Source organism: Hypanus sabinus, chromosome 19, assembly GCF_030144855.1.
Source record: "Hypanus sabinus isolate sHypSab1 chromosome 19, sHypSab1.hap1, whole genome shotgun sequence".
In the NCBI taxonomy this organism is placed as follows: domain Eukaryota; kingdom Metazoa; phylum Chordata; class Chondrichthyes; order Myliobatiformes; family Dasyatidae; genus Hypanus; species Hypanus sabinus.
The window spans coordinates 61,790,697-61,811,316 of NC_082724.1; the positions used below are offsets into that span (position 1 = coordinate 61,790,697).

The 20,620-nt window shown below is 42.2% G+C and overlaps 1 protein-coding gene across 1 annotated transcript in view; it reads left to right on the forward strand.

Annotated features, from left to right (window-relative positions):
• The first annotated feature begins 593 nt into the window (after nt 1–593).
• The window catches only part of LOC132377975 (testis-expressed protein 264 homolog), a 440,098-nt gene continuing 420,071 nt past the window's right edge, over nt 594–20,620 (forward strand). The window contains exon 1 of the mRNA XM_059944541.1: nt 594–1,611. Coding sequence (XP_059800524.1) covers nt 1,351–1,611 — 261 coding nt within the window. The 5' untranslated portion in view covers nt 594–1,350. The remainder of the gene's footprint in view (nt 1,612–20,620) is intronic.

Consider the following 20,620-nt stretch of genomic DNA (forward strand, 5'->3'; position numbering starts at 1 on the left):
GAATCCCTGCCCCCTGCTCCAATCCCTCAGCCATGCATTTATCCTCTACCTCATTCTATTCCTAAATGCACTGTCGCGTGGCACAAGTAGTAATTTCAAGATTACTACCTTTGCGGTCCTGCTTCTCAACTTCCTTCCTAACTCCCTGTAGTCTTTTGTCAGGACCTCCTCCCTTTTCCTACCTATGTCATTGGTACCAATAGGTACCACGACCTCTGGCCTTTCTCCCTCCCACTGTAGGACATCTTGGATAATTTACAAAAGGCTAGCATGCAGATACAGTAAATAATTAGGAATTAAACATAGAAGTAGGTAGATTTAACCAGTTTTATAGGGGATTTGGTGACAGCAGATCTTGACTCTGCAGTGCTGCATTGTATTAGCCTACTTAAGGAAGGATCTTAACTCTTTGAAAGCAATGCAGAGAATATTTATTAAACTAGTGACTGGAAAGGGCAATTTGTTTTAAGTGGAAAGGTTGGACAACCCAGGTTTGTATTTACTAAAGTTTAGAAGAGTTATTTATTCAGACACAGCAATGAGCTGCAGCACCTAGCAGCCCACCTATTTAACCCTAGCCTAATTCCTGGAGTATTTACAATTACCAACAACCTACTAATCAGTTGTTCTTTGGAACATGGGAGTAAACTGGAGCATCCAGAGGAGTCCACAAGCATATGGGAAGAATATACAAACTTTCTTACAGAGGATGCCAGAATTGAACTCCAAACTCTACACAAGATCCTGAGAGATTTGGGGAGTATGTTTCCTCTAGAATCAGGAATCGACTAACCAAGAATGCTGTTTGCTTTTCTTACCATCCTATCAACCTCTGTAACCACTTTCAGGGAGCTGAGGTCTTGGACCCCGAGATCCCTCCACACATCAACGTTCGATATGATCTCCCAAAATGCACGACTTCACGTCTGGCCAGATTAAACTTCATCTGTCATTTCTCCACCCATATCTGCAACTGATCTATACCCTGCTGGGTCCTTTGGCAGTCTTCTGCACTACTCAAAACACTATCAATCGTCAGGTTGTCTGCATCACAAACAGTCAACCAGCATGGATCTCTGTGCAGAACACCACTAGGCGCAGACCTCCAGCGAGAATGTCCCATAAAGCACTCTCCTCTGTGGAGAGGATGTCTCCAGGAGTGGGGGAGTGCAGGGCCGCGGGGAGAATGGGGTTGAGAGGGGTCACGGGCCAGCTCGCGCCACTGTCACCTGGTACCTCGCGCCTTTCCGTCCGCCCGTCACGTCACCTCCTCCAACCGCCGCCCCCAGCACGCGCCGCGTCACTCCGCCCGGGATTTCCCTCCACTGTTCCACCAGCTCCCTCGTCACCATGTCGGATCTGAGCCTCCTGGCCCTGATCACCCTGCTCCTGACCTTCCTCCTGCTCGCTACCCTGTTGGCTTTGGCCTTGTACTCCGGCCTGTTAGCCAAGGTATCGGTACGTTCCGGTCCATCACCCTTCGGCGCCCTTACCCTGGCCTACAAATACAAGCAAGGCCCGTACCGGGAGGGGGGCCACCTCTTTACAGAGAGCACCAGCATCGCGCCGAAGCTGAACTGTATCGGGATTTACTACGACGACCCTCAGCAGGTAAGGACAACATACCGGTCGCTGGGCCTGATGCGGTTGCCTGCTACCCTTCCTGGATGCACGCCTGTGCGCGATGACATCATCACTTCACCGTACGTCAACTTGGGCTGCGCATTCTCGTGCTGTCAAATGTGAGCAGCGTTCTCGCTCGGTTTAGGGCGATGGTAGCATTAAGTTTATTTTAATTTTTATAGTTCAGCTGAAGTAGCGTTATTAGAATATCCCTTCGAGGACCAATCAAAAGCTTGGAGACTTAAGAAATTATGTAGATGCTGGAAATCTTACACAGACAAAATGTTGGAAGAATTCAGCAGTGCTGTCAGCATCACGCATCAAGGATCAACTTTATTTGCCATATACATTTACATTTACATGTATTAGGAATTTGCTGTGGTCTGCTGGCGGGCTTTGCAACAAAATACAACATTATAAGAATATAGAATCATTAAAAAATAAGCTTAGTTAAAGTATAGATGTGAAATAGAATGTGCATAAATACCATCTATGTAACCAACATTGTAAAAAGTAGGTTAAAGTGTTTACAGTGAAGTGCAGTGATTGAGGTAAGAGATAGAGGGGATGGGGAGGCTAACTAGAATGGTTGATCAGATTAACTGTATAGAGAAAGAAACTTTTGAGATGGCATGAAGTTTTTGTTTAAATGAACAGTCAATGTTTCATTACTTCTGTAGATGCTGCCAGACTTCCTGAGTTCCTCCAACATTTTCTCTGTGTCCTTTCATCCATTGAGATCATAGTTAACCTATGTGTGACTTGATGCCATATACCTATCATCGCACCCAACTCCTAAATCCATTTAGTTAACACAAGTCTATAATTAGTTAATTTTGGTTTGATTGAATTTAGCAAATATCTGCCACCCTGTAGAATTTCCGTAATAAATTTTGATGTACAAATATTAGTGCTTATCAGTTTCTGAATTATCGGGTTTCTTTTGGAGATAATGAAGATTGATGTAGTGAGTATGGGTTCATACAGTATCAGAAGGAAAGTGAGCTAGTAAATTGGTAGCCCCTTTAGTTTGGCTAGTGCTGTATGTAATCGTAAGGGCTATAGCTGGGCAAATGTTTGGAGTGGTTGTGACAGAGCATTTTGAAGATAGTGACAAGTTTCTAGGAAGTTGTAAAGAACGTAACAGATGGTCCAAAAATTAAAGTCCTGATTCAGGAGAAGGCCAACGAAAATATGTGTAGGAAGGGCATGGTACAACTTTATAAAACACAGACTCATCTTAACTGGATTACTTGGTCCAATTCTGTTACCACACTATAGTAATAATGTGGTTTAACCATGATACACATTACGGCCAAAGAATGTCACAAAGTTGCTTGGGAGTAGGTACAGAGGAGATGTCAGGAGTAAGTTTTTTACTCAGAGAGTGGTGAGTGAGTGGAATGGGCTGCCAGCAACGGTGGTGGAGGCGGATATGATAGGGTCTTTTAAGAGACTTTTGGATAGGTACATGGAGCTTAGAAAACTAGAGGGCTATGGGTAAGCCTAGTAATTTCTAAGGTAAGGACATGTTCAGCACAACTTTGTGGGCCGAAGGGCCTATATTGTGCTGTAGGTTTTTTATGTTTCTATGTACTGTCAGTGTCATTATGGTTAAGAGTGACAGTTGTTTGTTGTTGTTCAGTCATGAAGTCAAGTCCGACTCTTCGTGACCTTCTGGCAAGGTTTTTCATAGGGTTTTCATGACAAGATATGGAAGTATCTGGCAACCCAGGCCTGTACCAGCAAACCAGGTGTGCTTTGCGGAGGGCTATTTTTAGGGTAAAGAGACAATTTCGAATGAGATTGGAGGCAGCATTGGATGTACGACAACTCTGGGAGGGCTTGCAAGACATTACTTTCTATAAAGCGAAACCCAGTAGCATGAACGGCAGCGATGCTTCACTACCAGATGAACTCAACTTCTTCGATGCCCACTTTGAAAGCGAGAACACAACTACAGCTGTGAAGATCCCTGCTGCACCTGGTGACCCTGTGATCTCTGTCTCAGAGGCCGATGTTAGACTGTCTTTAAAGAGAGTGAACCCTCACAGGGTGGAAGGTCCCAATGGATTACCTGGTAAGGCTTTGAAAACCTGTGCCAACCAACTAGCGGCAATATTCAAGGACATTTTCAACCTCTTACTGCTATGGGTGGAAGTTCCCACTTGCTTCAAAAAGGCAACAAATATACCAGTGCCTAAGAAGAATAACGTTAGCTGCCTTAATGGCTATTGGCCAGTAGCACTCACATTTACAGAGGTGAAATGCTTTGAGAGGCTGATCATGATTAGACTGACCTCAACAAGGATCTGGACCCATTGCAATTTGCCTATCGCCACAATAGGTCAATGGCAGACACAATCTCAATGCCTCTCCACATGGCTTTAGACCACCTGGACAACACAAACACCTACATCAGAATGCTGTTCATTGACTATAGCTCAGCATTTAATACCATCATTCCCACAATCTTGATTGAGAAGTTGCAGAACCTGGGCCTCTGCACCTGGTAAACCTCAGGTGTGTGCTTAGCCCACTGCTCTACTCTCTACATACACATGACTGTGTGGCTAGGCATAGCTCAAATACCATCTATAAATTTGCAGATGATACAAGCATTGTTGGTAGAATCTCAGGTAGTGACAAGAGTGCATACAGGAGTGAGATATGCCAACTGGTGGAGTGGTGTCGCAGCAACAACCTGGCACTAACGTCAATAAGACGAAAGAGCTGACTGTGGACTTCAGGAACACATACCAATCCTCATAGAGGAATCAGAAGTGGAGAGAGTGAGCAATTTCAAGTTTCTGAGTGTCAAGATCTCTGAGGATCTAACCTGGTCCCAACATATTGATGCAGTTATAAAGATGGCAAGACAGTGGCTATACTTTATTAGGAGTTTGAAGGGATTTGTTATGTCAACAAATACACTCAAAAACTTCTATAGATGTCTCATGGAGAGCATTCGACAGGCTGCATTACTGTCTGGTATGGGGGTGGGGGGGGGGGGAGGCTACTGCACAGGACCGAAAGAAGCTGCAGAGGTTGTAAATTTAGTCAGCTCCATCTTGGGTACTAGCCTACAAAGTACACAAGGACATCTTCAGGGAGTGGTGTCTCAGAAAGGCAGTGTCCATTATTAAGGACCTCCAGCACCCAGGGCATGCCCTTTTCTCACTGTTACCATCAGGTAGGAGGTACAGAAACCTGAAGGTACACACTCAGAGATTCAGGAACAGCTTCTTCCCCTCTGCCATCTGATTCCTAAATGGATATTTTGGACACTACCTCACTTTTTTTTAATATATAGTATTTCTGTTGGTTTGCACAATTTTTAATATTATTATTTTATTTTTTCTTCTGTATTATGTATTGCATTGAACTGCTGCTACTAAGTTAACAAATTTCATGTCACATGTGGGTGATAATAAACCTGATTCTGGTTCTGATTCTGAAGTAGATGGCTAGGCCTCTCTTCCACGCAGTTACTGCTACTGCCCAGGTTGGGACCTGGCTGGGTTTGAACTCAGGACCATCAGCCTTGAAGTCCAGTGCTGATGCCACTACACTATCAGCCGGCCCACAGATCGGCATATAGGGGTATAATCAAGTGAGTTGATTTGATCAGGATGGTGTTGGCTCTGCAGTGTTCTTGGAATTGGACATATTCAGAGCGTAGAGAATGTTCTTTGTGAATGCTAAGATTTGGACAGTGAGGAAGTGATTCACAATGTAGAGTACCCCGCCTCTGACATGATCTTGTATTGTGTGGTTGGCCTAGTTATGACTTATGTGACTGTCTTGACATTATGTTAATGACCATTGGTACTTCCATGGTCTTTACTAAGAAGATTCTACAGCTTAATGTCAAGTGGAGATGCTGAATGGTCCTTGACTTATACTTGTGTACTTATATTGACATACTTGACTTATACCTTGATGAATGTGAGATCAGAGTAGAACAGGTAGAACGTGTCAAGGTTAAGAAAGAGAATGTTCTGGAACTTCAGAAAAACATTAGTCTAGGTAAGTCCCTGGGAGATGGATGGGGTATTCCCCAGGTTACTACGGAAAGTGAGGGATGAGTTTGCTGTTGATCGCTGTAGAGATTGGTGTTGATCTTTGCATTCTCATTGGTCACAGGAGTAGTACCAGAAGATTGGAGGACAGTAAATGTTATTCCTTTGTTCAAGAAAGACAATGGAAATAAACCTGGGTATTATAGACCAGTGAGTTTTATAGTTTGGTGGGCAAACTGTTGGAGAGGATTCTTGTTGACAGAGTAATAAGTATCTGAAGAAGCATAGTCTGCTTGGGGATAGTCAACATGGCTTTTTGAAGGGCAGTTTGTACCTCATGAGTCTGATTAATTTCTTTGAGGAGGTGACAAATCAAATTGATAAGGGTAGAGCGATGAATGTGATGTATATGGACTGGAAATATAGGATCCAGGGTAACTGTGTGGATTCAGAATTGGGATGCCCACAGAAAGCAGAGAGTGGTAGTAGATGTAGTGGGTCAAGCCTGGATGTCTGTGACTTGTGGTGTTCCACAGAGGTATGTTTTGGCACCCCTGATTGTTGTGATTTTTATAAGTGACCTGAATGAGGAAGTGGAAAGATGGGTTAGTAAATTTGAAGATGACACAAAGTTTGGTGGTATTGTGGGTAATGTGTAGAGGTTTCTCTTAAGGACATTGGTAGGATGCAGAGCTGCGCTGAGAAGCTGTGGATGGAGTTCAATCTGGATAAGTGTAAATGATACACTTTTGAAGGTAGAAACTGAAGGCAGAGTTGAGGTTGATTTCAGGATTCTTCATATTATGGAGATTTTGTGACCTTGGTCAGCAAGTTATTGGCGTGTTCCATTTCGAGGTACCGTATGTGCAGGAGGCATGACGTCTGTACTCTTTTCCATAGATGCTGCCTGGCCTGCTGAGTTCCTTCAGCATTTTGTGTATGTTGCTCAGATTTCCAGCATCTGCAGATTTTCTCTTGTTTGTGATCTATAAGTGGACTCAGTTCTGCTGGAGATGCAATGTTCCTTTCTATGGGCCTGTTTGTTTTCTACTGTTTACAGGAATTTTTCCTTGCCTGACTTTAAGATGTTGTTTCAGGATGCTTCTCTACCTGGTGCAGTCGGCTGCAAGTTCCTCCCAGGCTTCAATGTTGATGTCAAGCGCCTTCATGCCCCATTTGCAGACATCCTTGTAGCACAATTGCTGGTGACCAGCGTTCTCTCGCCTGAAGCCAGCTCAGTGTAGAGGATGTCATTTGGGATGCGGCCATCCTGCATGTGACAGACATGGCCCAGCCAGCGGCCTGAGCAGAGTGTATATGCTAGAGGGAACTCAGTAATGGGTACTCTGTCTCTCCAGGAAATGCTCAAGATGCAACAAAGGCAACATAACTGGAAGGTGTTGAACCTTCTCTCCTGTTTAGTGTATGTTGTCTAGGTCTTGCTTCCCTACAGCAGTATGCCGGTGACACAAAGTGTTGTACACTGCTGTCTTTGTTTTGACTGAGAGTTTGAAGTTCTCATGTAGTGATGCTGGCAAGAAATGATGCAGTCTTCCCAATGTGCTTATCAATTTCTGCATCCAAGGAGAGATTGTCACAGATGATAGACCCCAGACACTGTATATGAACTGATGAACAACACCCAGTTTGTGGTGATGACTGGTGGTACCTGCAAGTCTTGTCCCAAGACGTTTGTTGTTTTCATGCTGATAGTCTGACCAAATTCCTTGTAGGCCTGGGAGGAGCAATCCATCAGGCTCAGCAGGTCTGCGGAGTGTGGGATGCAACTGCTGCATCACCAGCAAACAGCATGTCTCTGATCATAGCCTCATGCACTTTGGTTTTGGCTCTTAGGCGTGCAAGGTTAAAAAGCCTGCCATCTGATCTAGTGTGGAGGTAGATTCCTTCTTTTGCAGTGCCAAATGCCTGCCTCAGGAGAATGGCAAAGAAGATCTCAAAGAGCGTTGAGGGCGAGAACACACCCTTGCTTAATCAAAGGGCTTCAAAGAGCTGCCATAATACTGCACAGTCCCCTTCATGTCACTGTGGAAGAATATGATTATGCTCTGTAGTCTTGGCGGGCAGCCTACTGTAGAGAGGATCTCAAAGAACTCACCTTCACTGACCAAACCAATTGCCTTGATGAGAGCAATAAACACCATGTGGAGGGGCTTCTTTTATTCTCTGCACTTCTCCTGGAGTAGGCAGAGAGAGAAAAGCACGTCCACAGTTGATCTTCCAGCACAGAAGCCGCACTATAACTCCAGATAGACATGTTCAGCCAACTTCTGAGGGCAGACCAAAAAGACTTGGGCAAAGATTTTGCTAACAATACTCAACAGGGTGATGCCCCTGTAGTTGTTACAGTCATTTCTTTTGGCTTTCTTTTTGTAGAATGTAATGATCTTGGAGTCCCTCATTATCCTGTGGCATAGCTCCTTCCAGCCAGCACTGACAGAGGACTTCATGCAGCTGCTGCAGTGGTCTGGGGGAATCACATCATCACCTGGTGCCTCCATGAGGTCAAGCTGCCAATGGCCTTGCTGAAACACTCTAAGGTTGGCTCTGCATTCAGTTCTTCCATTGTTGGCAGGCAATCAATGGCTTCCAGGGCTGAGGTGGTGACAATGTTCACTCTGAAGAGGAGTTCAGGGTAATGTTCTGTCCATCTCTCCATCTGTTTGCCCCGTATGTGATTACCTCCCCACTGATGAAAGGTTTCCTGGAGACACCCTTGCTCTAGACCAGGGGTCAGCAACCTTTACCACTGAAAGAGCCACTTGGACCCGTTTCCCACAGAAAAGAAAACACTGGGAGCCGCAAAACCCGTTTGACATTTAAAATGAAATAACACTGCATACAACGTTTTTTTGCCTTTATGCTATGTATAAACAAACTATAATGTGTTGCATTTATGAAATTGATGAACTCCTGCAGAGAAAACGAAATTACATTTCTGCATGCAACAAAAACATTTTGAACTCTGAAAAAAAGACGTTGGGTTGAAAGTTACTTTTAAGTAAAATATTCAATGTCTATTTGAGTCCTTCTTGTATTTATGAAAAACGCCGAACTTAAATTTTCCGCCAGCAGCAAACCAAAAATAACGTCAGCCAGCTGTCATCCTGAAAAATGAAAGGACTATTTCACTGAACAATGAAAAAATATGAATATAAGTAAAATAATAGGCAATTAAAATATTTATCATACTTGGTTAATGGGATTTCTGCTCCTGGACCTCAGCGCACAGCGTCTGCACATCAGGGCTGTATGATGTCACCTTCATCTTTACACAGGATCGCAAGCTGTCATCTGTGAGGTTTTCAATATCACTCCATTTGTGTTTCTGAGCAAGAACGGCCTTCTGACGGGCAACATCTTCAAGGTCTGCTGTCAAGCGTCTAAACTTGGACACCCATATGTCTTTGTCGGCTATGTCGGCCAGTTCCATCTCAAGATCAGGTTGACTCACACCTGCCAATGCAGTCGTATTCAGTAGGGAAGGATCGATGCTTAAGGGAGTGACCGGGAAGGATAATGTGTTTTTTTCCTCTCTGAACTCACAGAAGCATTTCCCAAACGATGTTTGCATTGCGATGATTGCAGAATGTAAATACTCCGAAATTATCATGTCGTGACCTTGTTTGAACTCTCTCAAATTGGGGAAGTGAGACAAAGTGCCTTTCTGTAAATCTCTGGCAAGCACTGTCAACTTGCGCTCGAATGCCAAAACATCCTCCAACATGTGCAGGGCTGTACGTCCTTTCCCCTGAAGAGCTGTGTTCAGCGTGTTCAGGTGCGCTGTCATGTCTACCATGAAGTGTAGCTTTTCCAGCCACTCTGGCTGTTCCAGCTCAGGAAAGGTGAGCCCTTTGCTGCCCAGGAAAGTTTTCACTTCTTCCAGACACGCGACAAAGCGTTTCAGCACCTTCCGTCTGGACAGCCAGCGATAAAAACATGTTGTAGCGGTGTCAGTAAACTGCAGTCAAAGATAGCTTTATTCGAACTAAACAGCCTTGCTTTTAAGCCTCCCTCAACCCAGCCCCCATGGACGCAGATGCTGCAAAAGACGCGTACTCACAAACCCCCGTAGGCTATCTCCCTTAGCCGGAATGCTGGCTAATTGTGAGCCGTTTCGGATGTGGCAGGAAATGTGTCGCTACACTTAGGTTGTACAAGATCACCATAATTACATTTCAAAAGCTAACAAACTAACATAAAATACATTTTAATTAAATACTGACCAATTATTTCCCAAAGCCACAGGGAGCCGCAGCACAGAGGTGAAAGAGCCACAAATGGTTCGGGAGCCGCAGGTTGCCGACCCCCGCTCTAGACACTGGCACCAGCTAGACTTGATTCTGGTCAGGCACTCCTTCCTTGGCAGCATGCTTTTCAAATGTTCCTACCATAGCGCAGGCTATGACATAGATCACTTGCTAGCGTGTTGAAAGAACAATCGACAGTCAAAGAAACTCCATTGTGCTAAATAAGCAGGGAACCATCACATTGATGTCAGCAAGATGTCTTACCCAGCCTTGATAGAGCAGTTTGCTTAGTCCTTCGAGAAAAAACTGAACGATCAGCAGCCTGAAAACTGTGTCACAGAAAAATGGGGACTTCTGCGGAATACCATCTACAGGACAGTCTTAGCTCCCCTTGGGAAGAAGACCTCAAAAACAAATACTGTTTCAAAGCCAAATCTAGCGAAGTGACCCTTGTCATTGAAGTCAAACGTGCTAGCCGAGTATAAGCGTTCACTAACTGAGAAGAACCTACAGATCCCCGGGCTGTTAGATCAGCTGACTGCCAGGCACTGCACCAAGAAGTACTGGATGCAGCTCAGTGAAGACATCCAGAATGCAGCACTGACAGGCAATATGATGGCATCAAGAAAGCTCGGCCCCTCTCAGAGGAAGATGGTTCTCCTGAAATCCATCAACGGGGAGGTAATCACAAATAGAGTAAAGAGATTGTAATGGGGGACAAGAAAATGGCGGACAAACTGAATAAGTATTTTGTGTTCGTCTTCACTGTGGAAGACACCAGCAGTAGGCCAGAAATTCAAGGTTGTGAGGGGGCAGAAGTGAGTGCAGTTGCTATTACTAAGCAGAAAATGCTTGGGATGCTTAAAGGTCACCTGGAATGGACTACGCAGGAGTGTTCTGAAACAGGCAGCTGAAGAGATTGTGGAGGCATTAGTAATGACTTTTCAAGAGTCAATAAATTCTAGAATGGTTCTGGAGGTCTGTAAAATTACAAATGAGACTTTAATTTTTAAGAAGTGATGGAGTAAAAGACAGGAAATTAAAGACCAGTTAGTGGTTGGGAAGGTGTTGGAGTCGATTATTAAGAATGAAGTTTCAGGATACTTGGAGATGCATAATAAATGAGGCCAAAGTCAGCATGGTTTCCTTAAGGGGAAATCTTACCTGACAAATATGTTGGAATTCTTCAAGGAAATAACAGGCAGGGTAGGCAAAGGGAACTCAGTGGATGTTGTTTATTTCAATTTTCAGAAGGCCTTTGACAAGGTGCTACACATGAGGCTGCTAAACAAGATAAGTGCCCATGGTATTACAGGAAAGAAAGTCGGATGACTGACAGGAGGCAAAGAGTGGGATTAAAGGGGGCCTTTTCTGGTTAGCTGTCAGTGACTAGTGTTGGTCCGCTACTTTTCACATTATAAGTTAGTGATCTGGATGACAGAATTAATGGGTTTGTGGCTAAGTTTGCAGATGGTATGAAAGTAGGTGGGGGGGGGGCAGGCAGTGTTGAGGAAACGGAGTCTGGAGAAGGAATTATATTGATGGAGAATGGGCAAAGAAGCGGCGGATGGAATATAGTGTAGAGAAGTGGATACTTAAGCATTTAGGTAGAAGGAATAAACAGAAGGAATAAACTATTTTCTAAACAGGAAGAAAATTCAGAAATCAGTGGTGCAAAGGGACTTGGGGTTCCTAAAAGTTAACTTGCAGGTTGAGTTGGTAGTAAGGAAGGCAAATACAATGTTAGCATTCATTTCAAGAGGATTAGAATATAAAAGTAAAGATGTACTGTAATGCTGAGGCTTTATAAGACATTGGTGAGACCACATTGTATTGTGAGCAGTTTTGGTATATTGTGTGCAGTGCCACCTCTTGATGCTTTAAATCCCACCCATAATAAAATGTTGCACAATTATTATCTTTACTATTAAATGAAGCAGCGAATGATTTTTTGCAACCTAAAAAGAGTGAAATGTCACAGGAAATTTCTTAGGCTGGCTTAGCACTAGTTAGATGGTTGTGAGAACATGTGATGTTTAATGAATTGTTTTTAAATTTTCTCAGATCTGGTGTCACATCAGTCTTTGGATAGTGAACTGTTACAATAACAACAGTATTTAGATATAAATTGTCTTTTTGAAAGATAAAAATGGTTAATTTATATGAGTTTGTCTCTGTTATACATTTATAGGAAAACAGTGAATATGTATAAATAAGCAACAGAACTCATCCTTTTTCCTCAAAAATAATCTGTAATTATTGTTGCTAATTCATTAATCAATGATAATCTCTGCTCAAAATTCCATGATATATGAGCGATTTTTTTGGCACATGCCCTCAAAAAGATTTGTCACTCCTCCCTTGACCATTATCATCAAGGCTGCAATTTGTACTATCCAAATGAGTTGTAATTCTTTACCTATTCCTTTCCTATTGCAGCTCCCTAATCCACATCTTCACAGAAGGACAAAGGCTCTTTTACCACCCTGAATGGAAATATATATCAGCTTCTTCGTCGTTGCTGGGTTTAAATCCTAGAACTTCCTGGCCAGTGCCATCTTCACCTTGAATGTAGCATCTCAATGAAGAAGATCACCTACATTTGGCATAATAAGCATTTAATTTAAATATGTTCATAAAGTGGAATCTATGGGTAATGTTTATTCAGTTGGAAAAACAGGAACTTTATATCCAGAATAGTTTGGGAATATGGGCTTTGTGGTGAAATTCTTGTTAAGAACACTGGATGGCAGTGTTAGTACATTACAGTCTTTGTCTGAACCTGATTAGATAAATACCAGCAAATCTATGATGGAATTAGATATGTCGAGCTAGCATGAGCAACTGAACTTTTTGAATTTGATTGCTTGCTGCTTCAAGATCCAGAGCATCATATTTCAGCTCAATTTCATCTGGTTGTTGGGATGGAAGCACAGATTCCTGCAGTATCTCTCCAGTCACAACCTGCCAATCAGAGAAGGATCTGTTACTCTTGTTCTTTGTTTTCAAGCTATTAACTTACCGTCAGTATATTAATAACCCCTTGTTGTTTGTTGTTGCTGAGTGCCGTCGAGTCACCATTGACTCATGCCGACCCTATGGATAGTGTAGATGTCCATAGGATTTTCATGGCAAGATATGGAAGTAGATTGCTAGACCTTTTTTTTGTGCAGATACTGCTGCTGCCCAAGTTGGGACCTGGCTGGATTTGAAAATCCTACCCTCCCCAAATTCCATTTACTGGTTGATCAACCACCTGGGTGGACCTCCTGGAAAACATTGACAGCCTAGCTGCCTGACTTGAGTCTTAAAGGATGTGACTATATTTATTGGGAATCAGTCAGTGTGAACAATGCTGTAGTGATCTAGATAATTGGTTGAAAATTACCAGCAGGTGAAGAGTATGTTTAAAAATGGTCATGTTTACTATGAAGGCACAACAGGTCTTGGTAAAATTTATAAATTCTCAGGCTACATTGCCCCTGCTAAGCTTGCATTTAATTTTATGCTTGAGTAGACTCCTACCTAAATATGGGTGCATTAGAGGGTGTAAAACAAGGGAGAATGAAAATAACTCATGTAAATTAAGACTAGCCAATGGAAGAGGAAAGTGGGCAGAAAGGATCACAGGGACTGCAGCAGGATGACTAATGCTGTCATGGTTTCAGGAAACATGTCCAACTAAATGACAACAAAGTCTGTGCATGAGACCTGAGCAATTTATTAAAAAATCCCCTCTGCAACTTGCAACCTGTTCCAGTTCCAGCAACAGTCTCCAGAGCAGAACAAGGACTGTTTTTCCATTGGCTATTAAAGTCATCCATGGCTATGTGCATAACAAGTTAAGATCAGTTTAATTGTAAGCCTTTTAGTTTATGTCAGAACTGGTCAGAAATGCCAAATACCTGTGATGTTAACTCAGTCTTTCATTCTCCACAGATGCTCTCTGGCATGCTACTTCCAGCATTTATTTTTTCTTTCACCCTTCTCTATCTCCTTCTATTCATATCCTCCCAGAAAATTATCTGTGATTATTTGTTGTCCTCCCTGAGGCCATGAACATCAAATAAATCATTCAGATTTTCAGAATCAGGTTTAATATCACTGATATACAGTATTTTGTGATTTTATTTAGTTTTGTGGCAGCAGTACAGTGCAATACATAAAACAAACTTTCATTTTCACTAAGCAATATATGGTGGGGAGAGCTTTACCTGTGATGGACTGGGTCGTATCCACTGGTGTTTTGATACCAGTCTGTGAAGCAACCAGTCAATATACTCTTCACCCTACATCTGTAGAAGTTTGCTAAGGTTTTTAAGTGTCATGCCAAATGTTCACAAACTTCTAAGAAGTAGAGGCACTGCTGTGAGTTCTTCATAATGGCACTTATGTGCTGGGTCCAGGACAGATCCTCTGAAATGATAACATCGAGGAATTTAAAGCTGCTGTCCATCTCCACCTCTGATATCCCGATGAGGACTTACTCATTAATTTCTGGTTTCCTCCTGCTGAAGTCAATAATCAGCTCTTCAGTCTTGTTAACATTGAGTGAGAGAGAGGTGGTTATTGTGGCACCACTCTTGTCAGATTTTCAGTCTCCCTCCTATGTGCTAATTCATCACCGCCTTTGGTTCAACCAACGACAGTAGTGTCATCAAAGTTAAATATGGCATTGGAGCTGTGCTTAGCTTCACAGTCATAAGTATAAAGTAAGAAGAGCAGTGGGCTAATCACACAGCCTTGTGGTGTACCTGTGCTGATGGAGATCGTGGAGTCCTGCCAAAGGGTTTCGGCCCAAAAGGTCGACTGTGCTTTTTTCCATAAATGCTGCCTGGCTTGCTGAGTTCCTCCAGCAGGTTGTGTGTGTTGTTGAGATTGTGGAAGAGATGTTTGTGTGAATCTGAACCGACTAGAGTGCAAGTAAGGAAATTGAGGATCTAATTGCACAATGTTGAGAAATCATGCTGATAATGATTATTCCATCCTTGGCTTTGGATTTCTCCATGGTGTTGGCATCTCATTCAGGCTTTCCAATGGATCCAGTTGTATTAAGCCTGATCTAAGTACTTCAACAGCTTCTGTGCCAGTTTATTTATTCATTTATTTAAAGATGGAACAGGTCCTTCTGGCCCACCAAGCCACACTGCCCAGCAACCCACTTATTTAACCTTAGCCTAATCACAGGACAATTTACAATGACAAATTAACCTACTAACTGGACTGTTTTTGGGTTGTGGGAGGAAACTGGAGCACCCAGAGGAAATTCACATGCTCACGGGAAGGGCATACAAACTTCTTACAGAGGACGCCGGAACTGAATTCCAAGTTCCGATGCCCGGAGCATTAATAGTGTTGTGCTAACTGGTACGCTACCTTGTCATCTTGTCAAGTCCTGGAGTCTCCATACTTGACCCAGTCCAACGGGGCACACAGGTTCACTTTCCCACAATTTTTCAATTGTTACTTTAAAAATTGTTGTTACATTTGTGGAAGACATGTTCACATATTATACTTACGTTTCATGACACTTTATAAATCTTTTAACCAAAGCAACTTCACATGTAAATCCACAAGTCACAGATCATAAATATTTCCCTTGACTGGTACAGTGCAAATGTTGTGAGATATCTTGGCAAATCCCAAGCTATAATTGTGCACTGAGTGGAGCAAAAGGAGTAAGTCAGCCTGGTCACCGGTCACAAGTAGCTTAACCCCATTTCACCATGTCAGCTCTTAACAGGACAAATAGTTACAAAAGCAGTTTAGTGGTTTTCACGTCCTCCGTCCCTACAGGAAGATTTTTAGTCATGTCGTGACACCTGTTGGTGCTTGAAATGGTGAGTGGTAGTTAACTGTGTTGCCATGAGGAAGTTTCTGCATTACACACATTTTTTTCTGCTGTGCTGGAGACATGTAGAAAGTGTCAGTCATCCTTTGCAGGTTTCTTTCTTCACTGGCTGCAGTCTTTGGATATCTGGTGGAGTGTTTCCAATATGTACAAGCCATTGATATTCATTGGCTTAAGGCAGCCAGTAAAGATGCTGACAGTGTCAATAACCACTCTCTTGCATTTTGTTTTGTGGGCAGAGAATTCTCCCACCAGGTGAGCTTTCTAGGCACTATTGTATGGAAATGGGGTTATTTGCAGTATTCCATTTGAATCTCCTCAGAAAATATGTAAACTTCATCTAGATTGTTACAACTTGTTATGGTTTAGCATCGATGAAATCTTTTCTGAAATGCTTTTAGATGTTTTACTCTTAAAAATTGGTGTTCTCTATGTTTATCTGTGTAAAAAAATTAAAGTCTGATTGTTAGGTTTTTCTAGTGAGAAAAAAATTAGCAAAACCTGTTGAGAAAGAGCTCACACGTTTTTAATTAGTTGGTTCCAAAAAATGTGCTGAACATTAATTACATTGTAAGAAACCTACAGAAATACCTGCAAAGCTTTTTCTCTCATTTAAATATTTCTCATGGTTGGCAATTTGTAAATATTTCATCTATTGTCAGGGACTGTGATGAGCTACCAACTCCTGAGAAAAAACTGCAAATATAATATCCTGATAACTACAGTGTTCTTTCTTGTGGTGTCAGTTACAGCTACAAAGATCAATAGATTAAATTAGATCTTTTGAGATTTTCAGATATTATGGGTATTCAAGGGATGTGGGATTGGTTCAGAAAAGTAGTGCTTAGTTAAAAGAACAATCATACAGTCAAAATGCTTTTGGAACTCAGCGAGTCAGGCAGCATCTATGGAAATGAATAAACTGTTAACATTTCGGGCTGAGGCCCTTCATCAGGACAGGAAAGGGAGGGAGAAGGTGTCAGAATAAGGTGGCGAGGGGGGAGGGGAATGAAGACAAGCTAGAAGGGGGTAGGTGAAGCCAGCTGGGTGGGAGAGGTGATGAAGTAAGAAACTGGCAGGTGAGAAGTGGAAAAGGCAAAGGGCAGAAGAAGGAATCTGATAAGGGGAGAGTGGATCATGGGAGAAAGGGAAGGAAGGTTCCAGAGCAGTTTCAGAGCTCCAAAATGGTGGAGCAGGTACAAAAATTCCAGCAGAGTTCTCTTGGTTCTATTTAATACTCTATAGGGTATAAATTAGAGAATTCTTGTGGAAGGTATCTCTTTTCCCCTGTGTATTTCATGTCTGACTTCACTATGGTTCTTCAACTTCTTAAAAGTACAGAAAATAGCTTTTGATGAAAAGTCATCAACCTGAAATGCCAGTGCTGTTTTTCTCTCTCCAAAGAGGTTGCCTGACCCTGCTGAATATTTTCTGCTCTTATGTCAGACTTCTGGTGTTTTTCAATTGGATTTTCTCTTTTGATGTTTGCCAAGCTTACTTAAACAGTTGTTCTGTGGTGTTTTATTTAAGCCCTCTTCCACTGTTACAAAGAACATTTAAGAAAAGGTATAAAGAGCAGCCAGAAATGTAGAAAATGTTGCATTGTTCATCTCCTAATTGGACTAATGTCATTCTGTGCAATTTGCAGGGATAAAATGAAAAGAGAATACCCAGTTTATTGTGTTAGATGGAATGTTTGCTACATATCTAGTTGCAGAGATGTAGTTTAGCCAGTTCCTATCTACACTTTGATAAATAATAGAAAATTGTAAGGGTTGGCTCATTCGCTGTGGTTGAATGCTCTCATTAGTGGTTAAGGAAATGAAATATGCATTAGGAGTTGAAGCAACTAATGAATAACATGCTGCAGAAGTATTTAAATATAAACATAGAGCAATCACATTTGCATACTTCGAGGAGGAATATGCTGAGATTCTCTTCCCTTGAGGGTATAGAAAAGGCTGAAGGGAAAACCAACCTTCCAAATTCAATGTGGACTGTTTTGAAAGATAATGGAATCTTACCATACGTATGGTGATGTTAGAAAATGGATGATACACAGTACTGAATAATAAAAAAGAAAATTGCTTGAAATACTCAGTAGGTTAGGCAGTGGCATCTCTGGAAAGTGAAACATGGCTCACATTTCTGTCAAAAATGATTCCTCAGAATAAGGAAAGAGAGAGAAATGTATTAGTTTTAAGTTGCAGAAAAGGTATGGGTAGGAAAGTTGGAACATTTTTAATGAGAACAGAATTGCAAATGGGAAAAAGTTGTAAAGGTCAAGAAAAGATGTCTTAAGACTTTGTGATGTGCAAGGCTGTGGGACATCTTCATCAGGTAAAACAACTTATCTCTGACACCCCCCCCCCTTCCCTTTCTTGAATCACCTTCAATTGTGATGCAAACAAAGAAAGCAGGTTATCTCAGGTTGTGGAACTGAGTATGATGGCTGAAATGTATATATATGGAAGTTGAGGCATTGTTTTTCAAGCTTGTTTTGGGTCTCATTATAACAGTGTAGGAAGCTTCAAAAAGAAAAAAATAGAGAGAGAGCAGGGCGGAGAATTAGCATGACAGGTAACAAGAGGCTCAGGGTTCCTCTTGTTCATCACTTTTGTCTGAAAAGCAGTGCTCTGCAAAATGGGGTAACCCAGTCTAGTTATTTTAGTATTCACGATGGGTTATATGAACACTGGATAAAACTGGCTTTGTAGAGCACCTGCATTTACTTCACATGTGCAATGCTGAGATACAGTTTGTCCGTTATTTTAATTCTTTGTTCCACTCCCACTCTGATGCATGTGACTGTGGCCTTGTGCACTGTTATAACGAGGGCTAGTGCAGACTGGGGAAACAGTAGCTCATATGCAGATTGAATACCATAACTTCAGATACCTTTTCTGACTGTATCAGGACAAGTCATTTCTATTATAAGTCTTACTCAGTAATCCTCTCCATTAGCACAATCTGACTGGCTGGACATGTTTTACACCGCTGCGTTTTGCAGCATTTTACACTTAATTGTTAGTACAGTATTATCTCTCCCTGACTGTCCCACTCATCCATTGATGGAAGAAACCCTACAACTTACCTTTTGACGTATCCACCTTCTCTGTAATTACAGTTTCTTAGGCCTGAAACATTAACTCTGTTTCGCTTTCCTAGATGCTACATAGTCTGCTGAATGTTTACAGTGTTTGTTGTTTTTTTTTATTTTAGATTTCCAGCGTCTGGGTAATAAAAAGTTATGGTGAAATCTTCAGAATAAAGTTCAAAGTAGAATTTATTATCAAAGTACATACACGTCACCACATATAACCCTGAGTTTCTTTTTCTGCGGGCATACTTCGCAAATCTATGGACCAATAACTGTAAACATCATGAACTGTATGTGGTAAACAAACTCCAAATGCAGATAATAAATAAATAGCAGTAAATAACGAGCATGAAACAACAAGATAAAAGAGTCCTTAAATGATTGTAGTTGTCTCCTTTTGTTCAAGAGCCTGATGGTTGAGGGGTAGTAACTGTTCTTGAACCTGATGGTGCGGGTCCTGAGGCACCTGTACCTTCTACCTGTTGGCAGCAGCGAGAAAAGAGCATGGCCTGGGTGGTGAGGATCTTTGATAATAGATGCTGCTTTTCTACGACAATGTTTCATGTAGATGTGCTCAATGGTGGGGAGGGTTTTACCTGTGATGTACTGGGCCGAATTCACTACCGTTTGTAGGGTTTTCCACTCAGAGGTATTGTTGTTCCCATATCAGGCCATAATGCAGCCAGTCAATACACTTTTCACCACACATCTATAAAAGTTCGTGAAGGTTTTCGATGACATGCCAAATCTCCGCAGACTCGTGAGGAAGTAGGCACGGTTGTCCTTTCTTACAAATAATATTTATATGATGGGTCCAGGACAGGTCCTCTGAGATAGTGATACCTAGGAATTTAAAGTTACTGACTCTCTCCACCTCTAATCCTCTGATGATTACTGGCTCGTGGACCTCTGGTTTCCCTCTCATGAAGTCTACAATCAGATCCTTGGTCTTACTGACATTGAGTAAGGGGTTGTTGTTATTACATCACTCAGCCAAGTCTTCATTTTCCCTCCTATATACTGATTCACTATCCCCTTTGATGCAGCCAATAACAGTGGTGTCATCAGCAAACTTGTGTATAGTGTTGGAGTTGTATTTAACTACACAGTCATAAGTGTAAAGCGAGTAGAGCAGGGGGTAAGTACACATCCCTGTGGTACTCCTGTGCTGATCGAGATTGTGAAGGAGATGGTTTTGCTAATCTGAACTGATTAAGGATTATAAGTGTTAAAATCCAGGATCAACTTGCACAAGGGAGTATTAAGGTCCAGGTTTTGGAGCTTACTGGTTAATTTTGAGGGGATGGTGGTGTTAAATGCCGAACTGTAATTGATAAACAGCATCCTGATATATGTATCTTTGCTGTTCAGATGTTCCAGGGTTGTGTGAAGAGCCAGTGAGATGGCATCTGCTGTAGACCTGTTGCTTCAGTAGGCAAATTGGAGAGGATCCAAGTCGCCACTCAGATAAGCGCTGATGTGCTTCAACACCAGCCTCTCAACATGCTTCAACACTGAGCATGTAAGTGCCGCTAGCTGATAGTCATTTAGACAGGTTACCACACTCTTCTTGGGCACTGTACAACTGAAGCCTGCTTGAAGCAGGTGGGTACCACACACTGCTGGAGCAAGAGGTTAAAGATATCTGTGAATACACCAGCCAGTTGGTTGGCACAGGTCTTCAGTACTCAGCCAGGTATCCACCTGGACTGGATGCTTTCTTTGGATTCACTCTCTTGAAGGCTTTGTCTTCAGA